Source organism: Panicum hallii, chromosome 1 (assembly GCF_002211085.1).
Source record: "Panicum hallii strain FIL2 chromosome 1, PHallii_v3.1, whole genome shotgun sequence".
Classification (NCBI taxonomy): Eukaryota; Viridiplantae; Streptophyta; class Magnoliopsida; order Poales; family Poaceae; genus Panicum; species Panicum hallii.
Genome location: NC_038042.1, coordinates 58,861,572 through 58,881,390, shown reverse-complemented (window position 1 = coordinate 58,881,390; position 19,819 = coordinate 58,861,572). Strand labels below are relative to the sequence as shown.

Sequence of the window (19,819 nt, the reverse complement as noted above, 5' to 3'; positions counted from 1 at the left end):
ACACAGGCGCGGAACATTTTTTATATCGCTGGAACAGTTCAATAAAAAAATTATTTTGCGTTCAGAAAAATAAATATTCCAAAAAAATTATTTAAGTGTAACCTTATTTTAAATTATTTTAAATATTTCATCGTAAGAAATATCGGATTTTAATTTAAATATATAGTTTTAAAAGTACGATTGTGTAACATTTTTTAACTGCTAGTCAGACTTGTCGTCTGGCCCATCACTCTGCACTTTTTTGGGCTGGGTGGACGGGCAACCGCCACGCAACGCGCTTCAGCCGATGGCGACTCGCCGACTTGTGCGGGTCAGGCCGAATCTGGCGCAATTACTGGCCCACAGTTATTGGGCCTTGTCTTTCAGCTTCGACTCGGCCCGCATGTCTGATCTTGTTTCGTCCATAGAATTGTTTTTCTTCGGCTGGGTCCACGCTCCATACTTACACGTCAGGCTAAACCCTCTTCAGAGGCTCTCTCCCACCCGGCCGCCGCCGCCGCCCGCCGCCATGGACGCCGGCGACCCCTCCACCTCGCTTGCCCTCACTGCGGCCGAAGCATCTCCGCAGAGCCCCACCAAGAGGAACAAGAAGCCGGCCAATCCGCCCAAGCGCTTCGTCCACACCCCGATCCCGCCCTCCATCCTCTCCGACCCCACCCTCACTGCCGCTGCCACCTCCCTCCTGCCCGCCAACTACAACTTCGAACTCCCCAAGACGGCACACCGCATCCGCTCCGCAGGCGCCCGCCGCGTCGCGCTACAGCTCCCCGAGGGCCTGCTCCTCTTCTCGCTCCCGCTGTCGCACCTCCTCGCACCCTACCTCGAGCCCGACCCCGCCAACGATGTCCTCGTCCTAGCGGACGCCACCTACGGAGCATGCTGCCTCGCGGACCGCCCCGCAAAGGCGCTCGCCGCCGACGTCCTCGTCCACTACGGCCACTCCTGCCTCGTCCCCGTCACGTCCTCCCTCCTCCCAGTGCTCTACGTCTTCGTCGAGATCCACGTCGATGCCACCCGCCTCGCGGCCGCCGTCCGCAACGCCTTCCCGGACCCCGCCGCCGCGCCCCGCCTGGCCATCGCTGGGACCGTGCAGTTCATCTCAGCAGTGCACGCCGCGCGCGAGATGCTCACAAAAGAGGGGTACCGCGACATCGTGGTGCCACAGGCGAAACCGTTGTCCGCCGGCGAGATTCTGGGGTGCACCGCCCCGACGTTGAAGAAATCAGAGGAGGTGGGGGCGGTGGTGTTTGTTGCCGACGGGAGGTTCCACCTCGAGGCGTTTATGATCGCCAATCCCGCGGTGAAGGCCTACCGTTTTGACCCATTTCTTGGGGTTCTTGTGCTAGAGGAGTATGATCATGTTGGCATGAAGCAGGCAAGGAAAGCGGCGGTTCTGGCGGCAAGGAAGGCCAAGAGCTGGGGAGTAATACTCGGCACCCTTGGGAGGCAGGGGAGTGTGAAGGTTCTTGACAGAGTGGTGGAGCATTTGGAGGAGAAAGGACTGGAGCACACAGTAGTGCTCATGTCGGAGCTGTCCCCGGCGAGGATGGAGCTGTTTGGGGATTCAGTTGATGCTTGGGTTCAAATTGCTTGCCCTCGCTTGTCCATCGATTGGGGGGAGGGTTTCAAGAAGCCAGTGCTGACGACCTTTGAGTTCGATGTCGCGCTGGGTTACGTCCCTGGGTGGTGGGAGAAGGGCACTAGTGAATGTGGTGGCAAACGTGGTAGTGGGTGTTGTTCAGGATCAGGAAGCTGTGGAGATTGTGATTGTAGTAGTGGTGATTGTTCTAGTGGGAATTTTGGAGGCTACTACCCGATGGATTATTATTCTCAAGATGGAGGTGATTGGAATAGCTGCTACATGAAGAAGAAGCCATCTGTTGGTGAGAGGAAGCCACGAGTTCGGATTGGTATGCGCACAAATTCTTAGCACTTCGGATGCAGCTTCGGCCTGCCCCTTGTCTTGTTCTTATCCTGCACACTAGTACTCAGACCATGTCATATCTTGCACAGTTGCACTTAATGTTGGTTAATTGATTGGTACTTGCATATGTTGAAGCAAACACTATAAAATTGGCAAGTTATAGTGCAATATCTTGTTGTTGAATTTTCCATTGTAAAGTACTCTTAAGTGATGAATGGTACTTCTACCCCCACTTAAATCGTGCATGGTAATTTTTTTGTAAACCAACGTCCTTTCCAAAACAGAAGTGCTGTTTATTTTAACATGAAACGACATTTCTGAAAACTCTAGCATTACTGAATCCTGCTTGTATGACTGAATATGCCATTTCCGACGAGGTTATCTCTACAATTGTTGTGATTAGTATGAAGATACACGGGACTATTTTATAGTCTCAAGGAAAGAAACACTGAACATCGAGAATTCCTTTTACTTCTGTTAGATCAATGGCTGAGGGAAATAACTCGTTCAGAAAATTTTGAGATCAGAATCAGACATAGGACCTCCATGTAGTCTAATACTATCTGGATTTTGATGCAAATTGTTCTTGGTTTAATTCAAAGGTCACTATTGCATGGTAATGTGCAGTTGGAGCTGTTGAGATGCTATTTGGTTGGTTCACATGGATTTATGCTTTTTTATGGCAATTCTATTTGGCAGGCAACGGATTTGAAGTCACGGAGAAGCGATGAATTCGAGCACTGTTGCAAGGCAGTGAGGTGGATAGAGATATCGACAACAGCTTCACTTCGTTCAGAAATTTTGGCACCAGAATTCAGTGTTGTTGTACACCCAATGCTGTCGCTAGTGGCTAGTTACCAGGCTGGAGAAACTTACCGGTGCCTTATGAGAGTGTTTTTTTTTAAAAAAAAATCAGATTATCATCCACTTTATCAGAAACGCCAATACGGAATCTTGAGATACTGACCAGTATATTGTACTCCACCCTTCACTATATGCGTATGCTGTAATTGTGTATTGTTGTGCAATCCTTCATGGTAAACATCTTCTGCCTGATGCACGTGGTCACGCTAGATATGTCAGCTAGATAACTATTTGCATTCTACTTTTGCTCGGAATTTTGGGTTGGTTAGCAAACGAGTATTGGGTGGATCAAAAGTAAAACTTGCATCTCCATCTGTCCCTGATCATTTCATATTCCCTCAGTTCCAAATTGTAGGTTATTTTGGCAAATCAAGATGCATAGTTTGGAACAGAGGGGGTACATGTCTAACCATGCTTTACATTTCACATTGTCTACAGATGATAAATTGAGCGACAATGAATAAAGATCAATTATCAATGCAAGGAAAATTGACACGCAAAAATTATTTCAGAAACAGCACATTTGCGACCGAGATACAAGTAAACATGCACACAGCAGTAACCATCACCAGGGCATCCAACAGCATATTATTGTGACAGTGGGTTCAGAGGGCATCCAGGCTCCAGGCCAAACGAGGCAAAAGAGTTCTAGTACCAACGACACAATCTAGATTACAACCCGACATGACGCAAACTGCTTCGCTTAGAAACTCAATCTTGCACTGCCAGCACGCAGCGCAGGCAACCACCTTCGTGCAGCAGGTGGAACGCCTCGTTGATGTCAGTCAGGTTCATGTTGTGGGTAATGTACTCATCCACCTTGATTTCCTGCGGATAACATTGTGAAATTTCGGTGACAGGAGAACAAAAAACTCATCCAGCACTTGATCCAGGAAGTGTTCAGGACTTCAGTGTAGTATAATACCTTTTTCAAGTACTTCTCAACAAGCCATGGGACATGGGTTCGGCTCTTGAAGCCACCGAAAGCTGTTCCCTTCCAGACACGGCCAGTCACAAGCTGGAATGGCCGTGTGGCAATCTCCTGGCCAGAAGCAGCCACACCAACGATGACAGAGGTTCCCCAGCCCTACAGATGTGCGCACAAAACTTAGTTCAGTAGAAAAAAAAAAGGATATTTCACTTCAAATGGCTGATATTGCAGAAAAAAAATTCAGATATTGCAACGAGAATGCTTACCTTGTGGCAGCATTCCAGTGCAGCCCTCATAACAGATACATTTCCAATGCATTCAAAACTGTAATCCACACCACCATCTGTAAGATCAATTAAGACCTGTTGGATCGGTTTGTCATGGTCTTTTGGGTTCACGAATTCTGTAACTCCAAAGTTCTTTGCTGCAACAGGCACAGTGGAAGTAGCAATTATAAGACACATGTTTGGTAGGTATAGACAACTGGTGTAAAATAATGAATACATAGTCTATATAAATGATAGCTCAACCAGCACAAGTAACTGCACACCCTTTACTGAAAAGCAATGTGATTAATAATCTAGCTAGGTAACTAGTAAAGCACATCACATTCGAACTTTGAAAGAATACATTTGCACTCGTGGAATGTTTTGGGCATTGACAATGTCCTCAGCATGCACCTTTGACCATTGGGAATGCAACATAAGACAATGAAAATCACGAATCAATGCGTGTCTTTCTATCAGAACTCACAAGTTACTGTAAGATTCAGTAAGTGTAGATGGCGATGAATCAAAGTTTCCCTGCACTTTATGAACAAAATGTCTTCAAACTTCTATTGGCTGGTGGTAAATATTACTGTTTACATGGTAGAAATTATTGAATATAGCAATACAAAACGTAACCGAGATTTTCTATTCCACATTAGACAAAGGTGGGCACTCCCCATTTGTATCAAGCAACAGAATTTAATAATAGATTCCACAAGTTGCGCATGAGAAAAACACTCTCAAATCTCAATGCCTTGAAAACACAGTAATTTGAATTGCTCATTTCACCAGTTGGTAGTTGATAAAAAACAACATGAGAGAAGAAAAAAGGTTTGATGATAATTATCACAAGAATAAACCATACCAACGTCAAACTTTTTACTATCAATGTCAATGCCAATAATCCGAGAAGCACCAGCTGCTTTTGCACCCTCAGCAACCTAAAACATAAAGCTCAGAAGACAAAATCCTATTCACCAACTCAGGTTTATGAGCACGAACCAACACGAGAAACTTACTGCAAGTCCAACTGTGCCAAGGCCAAAAACAGCAACTATAGAGCCAGCTTCAACCTTTGCAGTATTCCACACTGCTCCAAGACCTGGATGATTGTACTTTGTTAATATAGATAAACTAAATATTCATTATTACTGGGGAAAAAATTAGTATACTGAAAAGTATGTGAAAGTGCTAAATATGTGGTCAGTAATTCAAACAATGTAACAACATTATGATTATTTATAATTAATCCATTTCACAGAATAAGAACAGGGATTTGCATCATCACAGACACAAATGGCATGTGAGTTTCTGTTTTGAGATCAAAACCAGGGTTAACTTGATGAAAAGTACGTCAAGAAAAAAAACTATGCTAACTATTGCATTTCAGGTGTTAACAAGGAAGAAAAAAATGCATTGCTAGTAATAAAAATATGCAGCATGACATTGATGAACACAAATATATAACTGCATGCAAAGTTACTTAGCATGAAGCTAAACAACCTATGTGACAGGGAAACTATCCTGAGCGGATCAAGGAATCCTCAAAACTTAGCAGTGCGCAAATGGATAAATATGTAGCTTGAATTAGCCATTATTAGGATACAAGAACATACCGGTAGAAACACCACAGCCAAGCAGGCAGACTTTATCTAGAGGTGCCTGTGGGTTGATCTTTGCAACACTTACATCATGCACGACAGTGTACTGGCTGAATGTTGATGTTCCCATGAAATGGTAAATGGGCTTTCCATTTACCGAGAACCTGCTCTTGAGATCATTCATCATGACACCTGCCCCTGTAGCACTACGAACCTTTCCGCAGAGGTTGGTCTTTCCACTCTTACAAAACTTGCATTCCTTGCATTCTGCTTGGTAACAAGGAATGACATGATCCCCAGGCTGCACATCAGTCACTCCTTCACCGACACTTTCAACAACTCTATTGACATAAGAAAAAGAAAAAGATGCCCATCACATCCCAACTATTATACATAGTTGTGTATGAATCTGAAACAAATCAGTATGCTTACCCAGCAGCTTCGTGGCCAAGAATGCAGGGGAAGAGACCCTCAGGATCCTGCATAGCAAATGGTTATTAATACAGTTGATATGATCACAAATCTCCTAGAATAGCGCAGCATTATCCAACACTGATCCGGTTCAGCATTCTGGAAAATAATCTCTTCCCCAAGGTTACTCTCAGTTGGAGGAAATGTAGGGGAAAAAAGGACTTTACAACATGCCCTAAAATTGATCTCTATATTTTTGATAAAATTATTTCAGGACTGCCAGTTTGCCACAGTGGTTATCACTCAAACCAGCGTGAATGAACAGTAAATAGAATTCCAGGAACCCTAGATTGGAAGAAAAAACCCATGTGAGCGTGAATTGCGGGGGACAAAGACAAACCTTTCCACTCCAGGTGTAGTGGTCGGTGTGGCAGAGCGCGGTGGAGAGGATCTTGATGCGGACCTCGCCGGCCTGCGGCGGCGCCACCTGCACGTCCTCGATCACGAGCGGCTTGTTCGGCTCGTACGCTACCGCCGCTGCACACACGCAGCAGCCGTTAAATCCCCCCACGCCAGATCAAATCAAACGTTGCAGGAACAGCAAACAACACTGGCACGCTACCACCACCGATGCGAAAAACCTAGAGCAAGACAAGATCAATCAGGTTACCTTTGCAGGTGATGACCTGACCCTGGGTGGAGGAAGCCATTGCTTCCTTCCGTGGGGGTTTGGGGTTTGGGTGGTAGATGCGATGGATGGAGCAGTGGAGACTAGAGAGGCGCAGCGGAGGATGTGGCTGAGGTCCTCGGGGATATAGGGAGGGGAGAAGAAGAGAGGAGCGGCCGGCGGAGCCGTGGAGGATGAACTGGGCCGGGCCCGCCTGGATTTGGGCTTTCCAAATTATTCGGATGTAGCCGCGCCAGACAGATCATCCGTCCGAGATTCGCTGGAGCAATTTTGCTCCCAATTTCCAAACAAAAGATCCACACGGATCAAAAAGATACTCCGGCTACGATGGTGGTACGGATACACAATGACCATGACGTATCTTGCGATTATGTTGTTCGGTGGCCAGCTCTCGTCGGCGATGGTCGTCTTTCTAGCTTGTGTCGTCACCATATCTCTTGAGCTGTATGTATGTTGTTCCATCCCTGTTCTAGGTGTCGTGTTGTGTTATGCTGTGTTGGGGCTATTGTAAATCGCTGAACCGCATGTTCTGCAAGCTTGCAAGAAGCTCCATGATGAATGAAGAGGTGGGATGCTCTCCACCTAGTCTCCTCAAAAAAAGAAGAAGAAGAAGAAGGTACAGTCAACTCTTGGTTCCTGCGCAATCTCTGTTTGTTTTTGAGCTTGAAGATTCATAGGTCATGCTCTTACTCCACTTGAAAAACACCCTTTCTTGCACAGAAACCATCATGCTTATAACAGAGACCATATCAGTAATGCTTAAGTTAGTGTTCTGACACAATTCCGAGTAAAAGCAGTTCCGTGTTGCGTTCTTCCGCATTCTTTGGGAACCAGTACAAGGGCAGATCTACCTTAAACTCCACAAGGCACAAGCGCATTAGCTATGTGTTCTTCAGCCAGTCCCAAGCTGGCTGACTTGCTTGCCACCGATTATTCGAACTCACAATAACTGGATGTTTGTTTCTTGTGTACAGAAAATTGAATAGATTGATCCATGCACGGTCCAGTGTCACATGCCAGAATGTTATGAACATTGCCGTATTCGAGCATACAAAGGCATCCATAATATTTTTTTTTAAAAAAAAGTTTGCCAGCTACTCTGACTTGTTCTCGGAGTTTATCTGCTGGGCTAGCACCAGCAGCCCCAGAGCTGCAAATAAGGATAGGCCGGTAGAAGTGTAGCCAAGAACAAGCAGCGCGACCCTGAGCGACTGTGTTAGGACAAAATGGTACGGGAGAAGTTAGCTGTAGGGTCGAATAGAACTGACAAACTCAAGGAATCTGTAGTCAGCAGGTTGCTATTTTTTTTTACCTTGGCCAGCTGCAAGGCATTGTCATTTGCGTACTGCGTCGTACCGTCCGGAATGCCTTGCACGCCTTGTGCTAGTTGCCATGAGATAAATCTGGACAAAAAAAACAAATGTCAGATGTGATTTACTTTTTAATATGAGAGATGCACTAAACAAGCCAGTAGGTCGTTCCAATGATAACGCAAAGTATGTGGGGCTGAGTTCTTTAGATAATATGGTAAGAACAAAATAGATAAAAAAATATTGGTGTGTCCAAAATCAGGGGATGCAACTAGACTATCCATTTTACAAATGGTGTTGACTAACTGCAGATAACTTAGGAGAATCTTTACAGATAATCATGTCATCATATAATACATCACCAGATGAAAGAGAAACATTAATATTATATCGAATAACATATCATCCAACTGGCTTCACAGGAATACATGAGAATTTACCAATATAACTCTAGAGAACTCCAAATTGTACTTTCAACAGAAGAAATGGTGTGCTAGGCTGAATGTTACCCGAAAACCGCTCCTACTGCAGCACCAATATTGGCCTTCTCAGCAGTCAGTTCGAACTCGAGTTCTCCAAACTAGCCAGAGAAAGGGGTGATAATTAAGCCATGCTCGAAGGTCATGTAAGTGTTATTAAAGTTTATAAAGGTTCTTACCTTCAGCTTTCTTTTTTCTTTCATAGCCTGAACATCAGATTGAACTACTGGGCGTGTCGATAGTAGCTTACCATTCTTGATCATTGTTTCAGCAATCTACAGAAGTACTAGAGATAAATATTACATTTTTCACATGCCTCATGGTTCAATCTTTGACAGTGTTTGATACAGGGTAAGTTAGCAATAACACAGAAAAAGAAATAATGTTTGCTGAGCCACTACGACAGGATGATTTCGAGGGGAAAAATATTCAGATGTAAGATCTGCCGTTAATACATCCGCTTTGTAGATATTGTTGTCGTGTTGGAATCAACTTTTTACAAAAAAAAAATGCTTCTGTGGAACCAATTCGATATTTGATCCCAGTCATCAGGTAGTTAGCCAGGAATAAGGAGACCTACCATAACTAATAGAAGCATGGTAAGAGTGTGAGCAAGTAACTAACCTTCTTGAGTTCTCCCTGGCCGTACTGCCCCATTGACTGAAATCTCCTTCCAGCTGACACCAGCCGCTTGCCAAATGCTACACTATGTAAAGCAAACAGCAAGGGACACAACCTTCAATCAAGACAGAAAATTGCATCGAACGCGAGTTTTGACAAGTGACATCATATGGATGCAGTTCATGCCTGATTTAGCGCTGCACGTCAAGTAGGGCTCCATTGATGGCAGCTGCTTGGCAAGGTTATTTGATGTTGATGTATCAGCCAACTCCCATGCTTTTGCCAGGTTCAGGAGCAGATCCCCAACTTCTTGGCCACACTATCTCTCAGCAGAAACGATTATATAAGCATTGTTAGTGCGGTTACACTAAAACCTTCAGTACATCCAATTTACTGAGTTTTTAGTCCCCACCTCATCAAGAACTGGCCCATTGGAGAGATCAAACGCGGCATCATTGAGCTTCAAGAAAGGAAAACAGGTAGTTGAAACAGATTGATCAAGCATACTTTCTAGTACTAGATATTAGCATTTCAGTGTAACTAACTGTTATGATACAATAACAATCTACTGAAATTCTTTCTGTGCTAAAAATAATATTTCCTGTAGAGCACAAAATTCTCAATGGATTTTGTCATTTTGCTAACTTATGTGGGAATAAAATAGCAGATGTTAAAACTAGGTGATGAGCCAAAGTAGCCGCTTACGTCGAGACGAAGGTCACGGGGGAGCTGAGAGAGGAGCTTGGGCGGAAGAACCAAGCAGTCCTGCAATCAGACAGCACATGGAAACAATTCAAAAGCTGAAATTTTGAGGAGTCAGATACGGAAAAGGGATAGATGAGGATGTCGTCTTACCGCGAGTTCCTGGAGGAGCGGCAGGACAGGCGGCTCCTCTTCGGGGTTGTCGCCGCCGGCAGAAGAGGACGATGTGGAGGCTACGGGCTTGGAGGAGTCGGAAGACACGGCGAGAGCAGGATGCTGGGACCGACGTCTCCGGATATGGAACCGGGAGGGTCCGGCAGCGCCGCCGGCGGCGGGAAGGAGCGCTGCGAGGAGTGGGCGGCGGAGGACGGCCGTGGCCATTCGAAAACGGCAGTGTGTGTGTGTGTGTGTGTGTGTGTGTGTGTGTGTGTGTTTCGTTTTAGCCCCCTGTTTTTCATTTGCTATAGTTTCTGATATATTTTCCGGGCCGAATTGTCTAGTTCTTCCGGTTGGGCCCACGCTATCTCTTCCCTTCCAATGGAAGCCGGAGGGATCTTCTGGACAAACAGGCACGAAACCAAAATATATCCCATACTGAATCAAATATATATATATATATATATATATCCCATACAATACAACCGATTCAAAAAAAAAAAATCTATCTCATCCAACGGGTCACTGTTAGCAGTGTTTCTCACACGTGGCCAGAAAAACAAAAAAGAAGAAGAGCCATTTCGATAACTATAAGGAAATACACCGCTTGTGCTACAAATTCAAATTCATGATCCATCCTCTTATTCCGAAGAAGGGGGGAATATAGAAATAGGTGTGGCAAAGTGAGTCATCTACTGCCCTCCGCACTCTTATTTACATCATAAAATCGTCAGAAATTACAAGAGCACTGGAATAACTAAGCCCAGACACTTCATTGAGCCTAATCTACAAGGCCCAACACTCGCATGCTCTGTCTCTCTGTCAAGCTTCGGGCTTCAGGATGCCATTGACCACGGACAGACCCACGACAACCCCGAGCGCCTCGGCGCCGGCGACCACCGCGGCCTGCACCAGACCGTCCCCGGCGAGCTCCGCGCCGGCCACCAGCTGCAGTCCCTTACCTGCAACCTCGCTCGCCTCCTTCTCCGCCTCTACCACCGCATCCTTCACTGCCTCCCCTCCGACCGCCGCGGCCTCCACCGCTGCCTCCTTCACTGCCTCCCCTCCGATCGCCGCGGCCTCCGCTGCTGCCTCCTCCACCTCCCGCACAGCCTCTGCCGCTGACTCCTCCGCCCGCTCCAGCTTCTTGCGGATGCCGAAGAGCCCGATGCCCGCAGCGTTCGCCGGAGGAGCTGTCCCAGCCGGCACCGCCGCGGACAGCAGGAGCAGGACGGCCGAGCGCCTGTCGATCCGCACGGCGGAGGCGACGACGCTGCCGCGGCGGCGAGAGGGAGGGGCGGCGTGGAGGCGGATGCTGCAGGCGGTGGAGATGGCCATGGTGCCACGGTCGCTCTGGCGTGGGGACGGACTACTGAGGCGTGGCGAGTGAGTGGCGGGGAGGTGTCCGGTGCAGGATGTGGTGGTGGCTCCTGGCGCCGCCAACGAGATCCGGACATGTCACACAACACATGTGGCTCTCCATTTGCGATGTTTTTTCTTTCCTGGGCAAAAATCTCTCCTCATGCTGTATGTTACTCAATGTGTCTCTGCCTATGTATGGTTGCCGTGACTTGAAACATTTATGTCCGAATAGATTGCAAATCACTTCAAGAACGACATCCATTTACTTGTCAGTTCGCGTAAACTGAAACAAATTTGATGGCCATCATCCGCATATGATGCATGCACTGATGAGTTTTGTCAACACCCGGTTTTGTGATTTGTGGAGACTAGACACAGACAGACACTTCATCCCCAGGGACCAGGGTGATGTATCTGTCAGTATTGCGACGACCATCTGCGTACCGCTGATGCTTTCAGACTCGACTCTATCAAGGCTTTCCGCAACAGCAGCTTCAAATGTGCACCAGTGCATGGATCCACCAAATTGGTGCTCCAATGATCAGAGGAGCCATCAAAACACTTTCACAATTTAGACAGATTGAAAAGCCCTAGTTCCAAGAGGATGAAACTATGGACCATTGCCCACTGCCCCTTGAACTATGGTTCTTGATGACCAGCTCGCAGTCTTGAACTGTGGTTATTGTCACGGAGGCGAACCCTCGGCTTCTTCCCGTGGTACGATCGTACAGCACCAAACATGGAAGTTCTGAGATCAAATTAGCCCATCTCTAATGTTGCAAGCTACCTAAACATGTGTTGCAACAATTCCCTAATGACGCTATTCTTCAGCAATAACAAGGCTTTGGGTTATACTAAAACGTGAAATGAAATGCCGTAGTAAAATTACTGGACAATCTAATAATAAAATCCTGAAGGTATTTTACTATAGTACGTGGACATCCGGTTGACGCACAGGCAAAGATTGTTCGGCCTCTAAATTTTTACAGAAGCAGACGCACATTTGCGCGGCAATTATTTATCGCGCGCGCGGGTGCGATGCGTGCTGTCGCAGAAGGCGCCGCGCCGCTACTGTGCTTCTTCTCCGGCGAGCTGCGGCGGCCGGACTTTGGGAGGTTAGGGTTGCTGGGGAGGGGGTCACCGGCGGCCTTAGAAGCGGGGGAGGGGTGGAAGGGAAGACCGGCTGCAGTGGCGGGTTGCGGGCGGCGGCTAGACATCCGGTGGATCAGGGACCAGGCGGGGGAACGGTATTAGCTCGGGCAGGGGCGGCACCGGGCAGTGGATCCGGCGGCGGGAGTCCCGCCGCCGGAGACAGGGAAGAGATGGCCGCGGTGGGAGCGAGCGTTTCTGCGACTGCTCCTCTCGCAGTCGCAGGTGCGAGAAATAGACGCCCCCAGCATTTGGGCATTTGAGTGAACAGCAGGCGTACCTCGACCATCTCCAGGCTGGCAAACTGGCAAGCTGCGCGCTGTCGCAGTTGTACGACAGGTTCCCAAAGTACAGCTGGGTGGTGGTGGTGCTCGGCGCCTCCGACGAGGCACCGTCGTCCGAGCTGGCCTCGACGACCCCATCGTTCTCCTGTTTCGGCTGCTCTTGTTCCGCGACCTCGTGTTGCTCTAGCAACTGTCCCTCGGCGACCTCCTCCTCCTCGACAGCCGCCGCCGCGGCCTCCTCCTGCGACACCATCGCGGTGACCGCGAGGCGCGAGCCCGCGCCTCCGCGCCACGGGCACCGCGGGCGCGGCTACGTGGTCGGCGACGAGACGCTCGTACGCGCGCGCCGGACGCGTACTGGACCTGAAGCACCACACAAAGTCATCTCCTCGGCAGAAGCAGGAGGCGACGCTCGTCGCCGCCGCCCGTCCTGCGCGCCCATGCGGGCGTCAACGCAGCGGAGCTGCGCACGTCCGCCCGCGTCTCGAACGCCTCCATCCATTATCTCCTCGGACACGGGACACCCATCCGCGCGCGGCCGACACCCTGCACCGGACGGCCTCGTCGGAGCGACTCCCACCCGTGTGCTTCCAAGCTCCGTTGCCATCGTCGTCGCAGAGCTCGAGCGTCCCCATCCCGCGCCACGCAAACGCGTGCGCCGGTGGCGCCCCGCGCCGGGAGAAGACATGGACCCGTTAGGCGGGCAGGGGCTCCCATCAGACACCTCACCGGCACCCGCACGCCGCGCTCGAGCAATTGCGGGAACGTGTAGGTCCGGTCGCCGGGCGTGCAGAACGGTAACCGGCGGCGCTTCGAGCGTCTCGGTAAGCCGCGCGCGACGAGGAACGCCGGACATGGGCGGACGGTATTTCATACCGTCCACCCCTTGGCCTCTCCTGGTCGTCAGATCGGCCTCGTACGGCCAAAGATCGACCTGACTGGTTGCCGGAAGGGAGTGGGTCCATCGTCCTCGCGCGTCTGACCGCCGTTCCCCAGCGCGATGCGCTGGTCCGAGCTCCATCCAGCGAGCGCCCCGGCGCCGCCCGGGAAGGCGGCGGACTAGCTGACGACGTCGTGCTCAGCCTCGGCCCCGGAGGCGGCCTTTGTTCCTCATCACATCTCGAGGAAGAAGAACGAAGGATTGATGCGGACTCGACCTCGTGGTCCAGGCGCCCCGGCGTAGCTCCTGCACGCCGGCGTGTCTCGTAGCCATGCATAATCACGCGCACGTCGTCCGCGCGGTTCGTCGCCATGAGCTAGCTAGCGTGCGTACATTGCCCGCACGTGCGGCCGTCGAGGCCGTCTGTATGAGCGACGCGAGCAGCGCCACAGAGCTGACGCCGAACTGCGCGCCTGACCGCCATTCCCCGGCGTGATGCGCTAAGCTGAGCTCCATTCAGAGAGCGCCCCGGCGCCGCCCGGGAAGGCAGCGGCCTCGCTGAGGACTTCGTGTTCAGGTATTCTGCCCCGGCCGCCGCCTTTGTTCCTCATCACATCTCGAGGAAGAATAGCGAAGGATTGATGCGGACTCGACCTCGTGGTCCAGACGCCCCGCGCGAGGCTCCTGCCCGCCGGCGTGTCTCGTCGACATGCATGATCATGCGCACGTCGTCCGTGCGGTTCGTCGCCACATTGAGCCCACCGAGCACAATGAGACCACTGGTTCAGGTTTGTTTAGATTGTAGCCACATCCTGTCAACTTTTGATCATCGCCAGCTCTGGTAATTATAACACACCGAGCAACATAGAGAAGAACAAGCACACGAGCCCTCTTTATTTTTTTTTGCAAGTTTTTTACATATATAATACTAGATAGATACTGAAGTCGAAAAACTGTGGCAAAACCTAAACAATCTGAACAAATCAAAGACTTTTTGCGGTAAGAACGAGCATCCTGTCACGCCGTTCCCATGCGGCAGTGCTATGTTACCTATCCCACTCACCGCTGCTGCGGAAGCACAAGCCCCGACCCCATCTCCGGGCGCCGCCGCGTCTGCCTTCCTTGGGGCCTGGCGACAGGTCGGCCTTCCACTTCTCGAGCTTCTGCTCGAGCTTCCTCTGCTCCACGGCGGCGCCCTTGGGTTCCAGGTACCCGTAGTGGTCGATGAACGCCTGGTTGCTTTGGTCCTCGTCGACGTCCGGCTCCTCGCTGCACTCGGCGATCTTGCACAGCGACGCCGGCCTCGTCATCACGAGGTCCCGGACGGCGAACGCGTCGGGCGAGCTGGGGGCGTCGTAGAGCGGCACGGTGCGCGCGGCGTGGGTGGCGTCCAGCAGCGCCACGGCCAGGTTGACGATGCCCTGCGGCCGGAGCGAGCGCGGCCGCCGGAGCAGCAGCGCCGCCACCTGCCGGCCACGGCCGCCGGGGCGCACGAACGTGCTCACCACGATGCGCGTGAGGCCGAGCACGGCGTCGCCGCCCAGGCTCCGGGCGCCGCGCACCTCCACGGTGACCGCCGCCGTGTCGGAGCGCAGGAACGCGTCGTCCACGCGGAACAGGAACCGGTCGTTCCACGTGGGCACCGCGCCGCCGGTGCGGTCCACGTCCGTACGCAGCTTGTGCGCCTCATCCACCCACGCCACGGCGTACGCGCGCACCCGGCGGCCGAGGCGGCGCCGGTGCAGGTCCTGCGCCGAGATGACGGTGACCTCCAGCAGGTGGAGCGGGGAGGACGGCGGTGACCTCAGGGAGTCGTTGCCGTGTCCTCTGCCCGCCGACATTGCGCCGGCTGGGAGGCGTGGAACGAGACAGGCAAGGAAACAAAAATTTGGAAGCTTGAGACACAGTCGGTTAAGAGCGGGGGTAATTGTAGGACGTCAAAGAAACGAAGACAAGTTTAGGGTGCGGCAGAGCTGGCACCAACGCTGCTGCGAATAAATTTGGCGCGTTCCAGATGGGATTTCCTTTGAACTGTTACCAACAACGCCAGCACCCTCGCCAAGTCGCTAGCAAACTGATTTCTCTCAAGTTGCACTGGTTTCACCACCACGAGTAACAGAAACAACAAGGCGGACAGCGTCGCGCACCTGGATGATGATAGACCATAGCACAAGCTCACGATGACACGATAGCCATGCCCACGTATCAACAATTTATCATCAATGTAACAATTCACGATGTCCATTAGACAAACGTTACAGACCAAATGACCATCGCAAATGGGCATTCTACTCCTCAAACAAACAGAATCAAGCACCACAATTCATCATCAGAGTCACAGAAATCATAGCTGTAAACGTAACACATCATCACACAGGCAGATGTAGAGTTAATTCTGTAAATAGGGTGACAACTAACAACCTGGCATGATTCGACATTCAAAACAGAAGGTTTAACATCCAGGATATGAAATAACATAGACAAGCATCGTTTGCCTCTCAATTTAGGAACATAGAAGTAAAGCAACAAAAACACTAGATTCATTGACCCACGGTCCTGCCTAGCATAAGTGGAGAACACACTTAGTTGGCGCCAGCAGCAGCTCCCTTCTTCCTTGATACAGCCTCAGTTCCTGGTAAGTTGTTGCCAAGAGGTAGTTTAGTACAATAATAACCAATGGATCACACAGCGTAACAAGAGGTGAGCAAGGATTTACCCTCTCTGAAGTTGCTCTTGAACCTCCGGGGCACATGGCGAAGGTACCTCATCCTCCCTGTGCCAGTAGTCTTCCTCCTAATAGCCTTCACGCTCCAGTTGTCTGATTTTTTGGAAGAAGCAGAAATAACAGAATCAGAGAATTACATGAAATTTCCTAGAAAAATGCAAAAAGCTAGCAAAACATGTGAATAGAACCTAATTTACTAGGTCTTCAACGGGCAACTAATAATTTTGTAGCTCCCGAGATCTGCACACTTCACGAGCATAAAAAATATGTAACATATGTCACAACTTGGATAAATCATAAAAGCCATAGCAACTTCTACTAGTAGAGATGAAACAGTAGTAGCTGAGTTAGAGCCATAACTGAATCACACAGTTCCTTAAAAGGAAAAAATACAAGGGTAACATACGTCCAAAGACTTAGAGCTCAGTACAACTATTTAAGCAAGTTTAAAGTGCCAACACAAGCATGAAGACAATAAGTCAAATCAGGTAGGCAGCTTGGGCTTACAGGCGAGAAACATGAAGGTTCAGATTGGTATAGGCGTATAGCTGCTTTTACAGTATACTAACAAACCACACAAATAAATAACTTCTGAAAGATCAAGGCACATCCAGCAATTTAACCATGAAAATTAGCATTCAATTTCATCAATTAGCACACATCCCAAACGTATATCAATCAAAACGAAGCACTCTCGCACTGGTAAGAGCAACGATCCCGGGCACAAGCAATGACGGCTACTGCGGACATAAGAAAACTGAACCAGAGAAGGAGAAAGCACCCAGGGATCTTACACTTGCGGATGCGGGCCGCGGGGTAGCCGCATGAGGAGCAGGTGCTCTTCTGCAGGTGAAAGCTACGCCGGCCGCAGCGCACGCACAGCGTGTGCGTCTTGTTCCGGCGCTTGCCGAAGCTCCCCGTACCCTTGCCCTGCACGCAACGACAAACGATCGATTAGCGCATCTGATCCATGCAAGAGCTCGAGGGTGCGGCCATGAGAGCTAGTGATGCGGTCTCACCATTTCGCCGTCGCCTTCTTCGCTTGCCGCCGCCGCCGCCGAGGAGAACTCACCAAAACCCTAGCCAGCGGACGGGGCGAGCTTTTATAGAGCAGCCGGAAGGGTTAGTCCGCAGGGTGGGCTTTGGATGGGCCTAATGCCAGTATGCTTTCTTCATGAGCCTTTTATTCCGTGACTAACAGGCCCTGGCCCATGGAAGCCCATAACACAAGTAGGAGCTGCTTTGCCCATCGGAGCCGACAGCGCGACGAGCGAGCGCACGGGGCACGGCGAGCGCCGCCTGCGACCCTCTCGCCGGCGATGGACGAGGTGGGAGTGGAGGTGCCTCTCCCGAGAGACAAGCTATCCATTGAACTGAGAAGGTAACCAAAATCTGGGCTTTGTTTGTTTAGATCGCGTGATGGATGGACTCGGCTGTCATCTGATTCTCGAATTCTCTGATGCGGCAGGGACGGAGGAACCCGAGGCGGCGTCGTCCTCGTGGCCACCGGGAGCTTCAATCCTCCCACATACATGCACCTGCGCATGTTTGGTAAGCTTCAAAGTTTGAATTCTGCTGCCTATCGAGTATCGATTGCTTTGGTAGTTTGGTACCCCTTCAGCTTCTGATTGGGATCGAGGCATCGAGCAGTGAAGCTTTTGTTCTCCCTGTTTCCTGTAGAACTGGCAAAGGATGAACTTCAGCAGCGAGGGTATTATGTGTTGGGTGGCTACATGTCTCCGGTGAATGATGCTTATAAGAAGAAGGTATTTATTGCGGCTTTGCAAAAAGCATATGAAACTGAGAGTTGCTGCTCTTTTAACTGAGTTCAGATTTAAAGTTGTTTAGGACCTCTTACCGGCTGCTCACCGGGTTCGTTTTTGTGAACTTGCGTGCGAAAGCTCATCTTTCGTGATGGTTGATCCATGGGAGGTAATTTGATCTTACATGCTCTCACTCATAAGTTTCCTTGGGTTTTGCCATGTATAATGTAGATATTTGTAATTTTGATATGGCAACAACTCATACATGGTATTGTTTATGCCTTGTACTTCATAGGCCATGCAGAAAGGTTATCAGCGCACTTTGACTGTCCTCTCGAGAATTCGGAACTCTTTGTGCAGGGATGGTTTAGCTGATCAAGGTATATATAGTGAGTATTGTTTTCTCCAACATAGCACCTCATCTCCTCATTTTTTCCATAGTATTACATTCAATATGTAGTGAGAAAGAATTTTATTTCAGGCAGCCTGAAGGTAATGCTTTTATGTGGTTCTGACTTGCTTGAGTCATTCAGCACTCCAGGAGTTTGGATCCCAGATCAGGTAGAAATCTTGAACTTTGCTAACAACAATAAAAGCTTTTGCAACTTTTTCACAAACTTATGATGCCCTTGTTAGTTTCACTTTGGTTTTCATTGTATATCAATTTACTTTGATGACACCGACTTTTGTTTCCAGGTCAGAACTATATGCAGGGACTTTGGTGTCATATGTATACGCAGGGAAGGAAAAGATGTTGGCAATTTGATAGCCGGCAGTGATATACTGCAAGAATGCAGGGTGCAAATTTGTAGTCAGAGGATTTTAAAATGGGAGCAGTATAAGCTTTTTTACTGATGTTGTTCGTGTATGCTCATTTCTTAACTCCTTTTCAGGATAACATCATTTCAGTCGATGAGATTGTGCCAAATCAAATCAGTTCATCCAGAGTAAGGTATCAGTTTTACAGACATTGGTTTGTGGATAATTTTATGCTATCATATGAATAATAGTTTTTCGAACCTTGAGACACATCTATGTATGGCTAAATTTCAGAGACTGCATAAAGAGATGCCTGTCGATAAAGTATCTTACTTGCGATGAAGTAATTGAATACATTACAGAACACAAGCTGTTTACGGAAGCTGAAGGCAGTGATACACCCTTGTGATGATAATGGTGTTTGGAGGTAATTTAACATACAGTTCTTTTTAATCCTGTAACATATATCATAAATGTAGGCAACCCATGCAATGTATCAGCTTTAGAACATGTGGTTTTGATGCAGGTTTTTACTATCATGCGGTTAAATGACTTCTTCGTAATCAACATGTATGGGCTGTGGACGGCTATCTCCAGATAACATCTGGATCGGGCATGTTGAGCAATTGTGGAAATTTCATTTGAAAGAGAAAATAAAAGGGTTACAGAAAAACACCATGAAATAAAAGGAGCAGTTTGTATCTTTGTTAGTTTGGCTTAAATAGAAAATATTCAGAAGCAAGTGCTACATATTGTGAACTAGGATTATGGAAATGCTGTCCTGTACTGGTTGATAAATCAAATATGGGTGTGTTCGTTTCCTGGGGCCTAAAGTTTAGAGGGATCACATCATCAAAGAGAATCTTGTCATTTAGAAGTATTAAATAAAGTCTAATTACAAAACTAATTGCAGAATCCCAGTGCTAATTCGCGAGACGAAT

At 49.0% G+C, this 19,819-nt stretch overlaps 8 protein-coding genes across 15 annotated transcripts; 2 read left to right on the top strand and 6 right to left on the bottom strand.

The window, feature by feature from the left end:
• Positions 1-431: 431 nt before the first annotated feature.
• On the top strand, positions 432-2,966 carry LOC112902883 (2-(3-amino-3-carboxypropyl)histidine synthase subunit 1). Its single transcript, XM_025972079.1, has 2 exons — positions 432-1,910; positions 2,624-2,966. The coding sequence occupies exons 1-2, from the start codon at positions 509-511 to the stop codon at positions 2,653-2,655; spliced, it is 1,434 nt and encodes a 477-aa protein (XP_025827864.1). The 5' UTR covers positions 432-508; the 3' UTR covers positions 2,656-2,966.
• A 300-nt stretch (positions 2,967-3,266) lies between these two features.
• Positions 3,267-6,864, bottom strand: LOC112902894 (alcohol dehydrogenase class-3). Its single transcript, XM_025972089.1, has 9 exons — positions 6,671-6,864; positions 6,401-6,537; positions 6,022-6,068; positions 5,605-5,930; positions 5,008-5,090; positions 4,854-4,929; positions 3,986-4,143; positions 3,714-3,875; positions 3,267-3,616 (listed from the first exon to the last, which is right to left on the bottom strand). Exons 1-9 carry the CDS (start codon positions 6,708-6,710, stop codon positions 3,500-3,502), a joined length of 1,146 nt encoding a protein of 381 aa, XP_025827874.1. The 5' UTR covers positions 6,711-6,864; the 3' UTR covers positions 3,267-3,499.
• A 754-nt stretch (positions 6,865-7,618) lies between these two features.
• LOC112902904 lies at positions 7,619-10,250 on the bottom strand. Of its 2 annotated transcripts, XM_025972099.1 has the most exons (9): positions 9,954-10,249; positions 9,804-9,863; positions 9,511-9,558; positions 9,285-9,417; positions 9,102-9,178; positions 8,657-8,752; positions 8,508-8,578; positions 8,001-8,091; positions 7,619-7,899 (listed from the first exon to the last, which is right to left on the bottom strand). In XM_025972099.1, exons 1-9 carry the CDS (start codon positions 10,179-10,181, stop codon positions 7,783-7,785), a joined length of 921 nt encoding a protein of 306 aa, XP_025827884.1. In that variant the 5' UTR covers positions 10,182-10,249; the 3' UTR covers positions 7,619-7,782. The 2 variants fall into 2 exon arrangements, with proteins under 2 accessions (XP_025827884.1, XP_025827892.1); XM_025972107.1 differs by lacking the exon at positions 8,657-8,752 and having other exon boundaries at positions 9,954-10,250.
• Positions 10,251-10,566: 316 nt separating this feature from the next.
• Positions 10,567-13,723, bottom strand: LOC112902920. The gene is made up of 2 exons (XM_025972119.1): positions 12,748-13,723; positions 10,567-12,066 (listed from the first exon to the last, which is right to left on the bottom strand). The coding sequence occupies exons 1-2, from the start codon at positions 13,002-13,004 to the stop codon at positions 11,958-11,960; spliced, it is 366 nt and encodes a 121-aa protein (XP_025827904.1). The 5' UTR covers positions 13,005-13,723; the 3' UTR covers positions 10,567-11,957.
• LOC112899130 lies at positions 10,779-11,294 on the bottom strand. Its single transcript, XM_025967479.1, has one exon. The coding sequence runs from the start codon at positions 11,292-11,294 to the stop codon at positions 10,779-10,781; it is 516 nt and encodes a 171-aa protein (XP_025823264.1).
• An 813-nt stretch (positions 13,724-14,536) lies between the features above and the next one.
• Positions 14,537-15,835, bottom strand: LOC112882755. The gene has a single exon (XM_025947886.1). The coding sequence runs from the start codon at positions 15,470-15,472 to the stop codon at positions 14,678-14,680; it is 795 nt and encodes a 264-aa protein (XP_025803671.1). The 5' UTR covers positions 15,473-15,835; the 3' UTR covers positions 14,537-14,677.
• Positions 15,836-16,038: 203 nt separating this feature from the next.
• On the bottom strand, positions 16,039-17,503 carry LOC112882764 (60S ribosomal protein L37-3-like). The gene is made up of 4 exons (XM_025947914.1): positions 17,376-17,503; positions 17,151-17,286; positions 16,348-16,449; positions 16,039-16,263 (listed from the first exon to the last, which is right to left on the bottom strand). The coding sequence occupies exons 1-4, from the start codon at positions 17,376-17,378 to the stop codon at positions 16,214-16,216; spliced, it is 291 nt and encodes a 96-aa protein (XP_025803699.1). The 5' UTR covers positions 17,379-17,503; the 3' UTR covers positions 16,039-16,213.
• A 50-nt stretch (positions 17,504-17,553) lies between these two features.
• Positions 17,554-19,698, top strand: LOC112882712 (nicotinamide/nicotinic acid mononucleotide adenylyltransferase-like). 7 transcript variants are annotated; one of them, XM_025947858.1, is made up of 10 exons: positions 17,554-17,737; positions 17,825-17,907; positions 18,037-18,122; positions 18,205-18,288; positions 18,415-18,508; positions 18,601-18,680; positions 18,816-18,917; positions 19,013-19,066; positions 19,241-19,305; positions 19,385-19,698. In XM_025947858.1, exons 1-10 carry the CDS (start codon positions 17,568-17,570, stop codon positions 19,428-19,430), a joined length of 864 nt encoding a protein of 287 aa, XP_025803643.1. In that variant the 5' UTR covers positions 17,554-17,567; the 3' UTR covers positions 19,431-19,698. The 7 variants fall into 7 exon arrangements, with proteins under 7 accessions (XP_025803643.1, XP_025803663.1, XP_025803650.1 ...); XM_025947878.1 differs by having other exon boundaries at positions 17,556-17,737; positions 19,013-19,071; XM_025947865.1 differs by having other exon boundaries at positions 17,557-17,737; positions 19,405-19,698.
• The last annotated feature ends 121 nt before the right edge of the window (positions 19,699-19,819 follow it).

Bases quoted from the DNA above. Each gene is read 5' to 3' on its own strand.
- LOC112882755 (XM_025947886.1), bottom strand. From the start codon at position 15,472: ATGTCGGCGGGCAGAGGACACGGCAACGACTCCCTGAGGTCACCGCCG.
- LOC112902904 (XM_025972099.1), bottom strand. From the start codon at position 10,181: ATGGCCACGGCCGTCCTCCGCCGCCCACTCCTCGCAGCGCTCCTTCCC. The intron at 9,864-9,953 runs GTAAGACGACAT...GTCTGATTGCAG, and splicing joins CGCTCCTCCAGGAACTCGCG to GACTGCTTGGTTCTTCCGCC. The intron at 9,418-9,510 runs GTGGGGACTAAA...GCTGAGAGATAG, and splicing joins ATGGGCCAGTTCTTGATGAG to TGTGGCCAAGAAGTTGGGGA.
- LOC112882712 (XM_025947843.1), top strand. From the start codon at position 17,568: ATGGAAGCCCATAACACAAGTAGGAGCTGCTTTGCCCATCGGAGCCGA. The intron at 18,289-18,414 runs GTAATTTGATCT...TGTACTTCATAG, and splicing joins TGATGGTTGATCCATGGGAG to GCCATGCAGAAAGGTTATCA. The intron at 19,072-19,172 runs GTATCAGTTTTA...GCTAAATTTCAG, and splicing joins ATCAGTTCATCCAGAGTAAG to AGACTGCATAAAGAGATGCC.
- LOC112902883 (XM_025972079.1), top strand. From the start codon at position 509: ATGGACGCCGGCGACCCCTCCACCTCGCTTGCCCTCACTGCGGCCGAA. The intron at 1,911-2,623 runs GTATGCGCACAA...TCTATTTGGCAG, and splicing joins GAAGCCACGAGTTCGGATTG to GCAACGGATTTGAAGTCACG.
- LOC112902920 (XM_025972119.1), bottom strand. From the start codon at position 13,004: ATGGTGTCGCAGGAGGAGGCCGCGGCGGCGGCTGTCGAGGAGGAGGAG. The intron at 12,067-12,747 runs GTACGCCTGCTG...ATTTGATCTCAG, and splicing joins CCAGCCTGGAGATGGTCGAG to AACTTCCATGTTTGGTGCTG.
- LOC112882764 (XM_025947914.1), bottom strand. The intron at 16,450-17,150 runs GTAAGATCCCTG...CCAAAAAATCAG, and splicing joins CGCGGCCCGCATCCGCAAGT to ACAACTGGAGCGTGAAGGCT. The intron at 16,264-16,347 runs GTAAATCCTTGC...ACAACTTACCAG, and splicing joins CAAGAGCAACTTCAGAGAGG to GAACTGAGGCTGTATCAAGG.
- LOC112902894 (XM_025972089.1), bottom strand. From the start codon at position 6,710: ATGGCTTCCTCCACCCAGGGTCAGGTCATCACCTGCAAAG. The intron at 6,538-6,670 runs GTAACCTGATTG...GCGTGTGTGCAG, and splicing joins TCAGGTCATCACCTGCAAAG to CGGCGGTAGCGTACGAGCCG. The intron at 4,930-5,007 runs GTAAGTTTCTCG...TTTATGTTTTAG, and splicing joins TTGGCACAGTTGGACTTGCA to GTTGCTGAGGGTGCAAAAGC.
- LOC112899130 (XM_025967479.1), bottom strand. From the start codon at position 11,294: ATGGCCATCTCCACCGCCTGCAGCATCCGCCTCCACGCCGCCCCTCCC.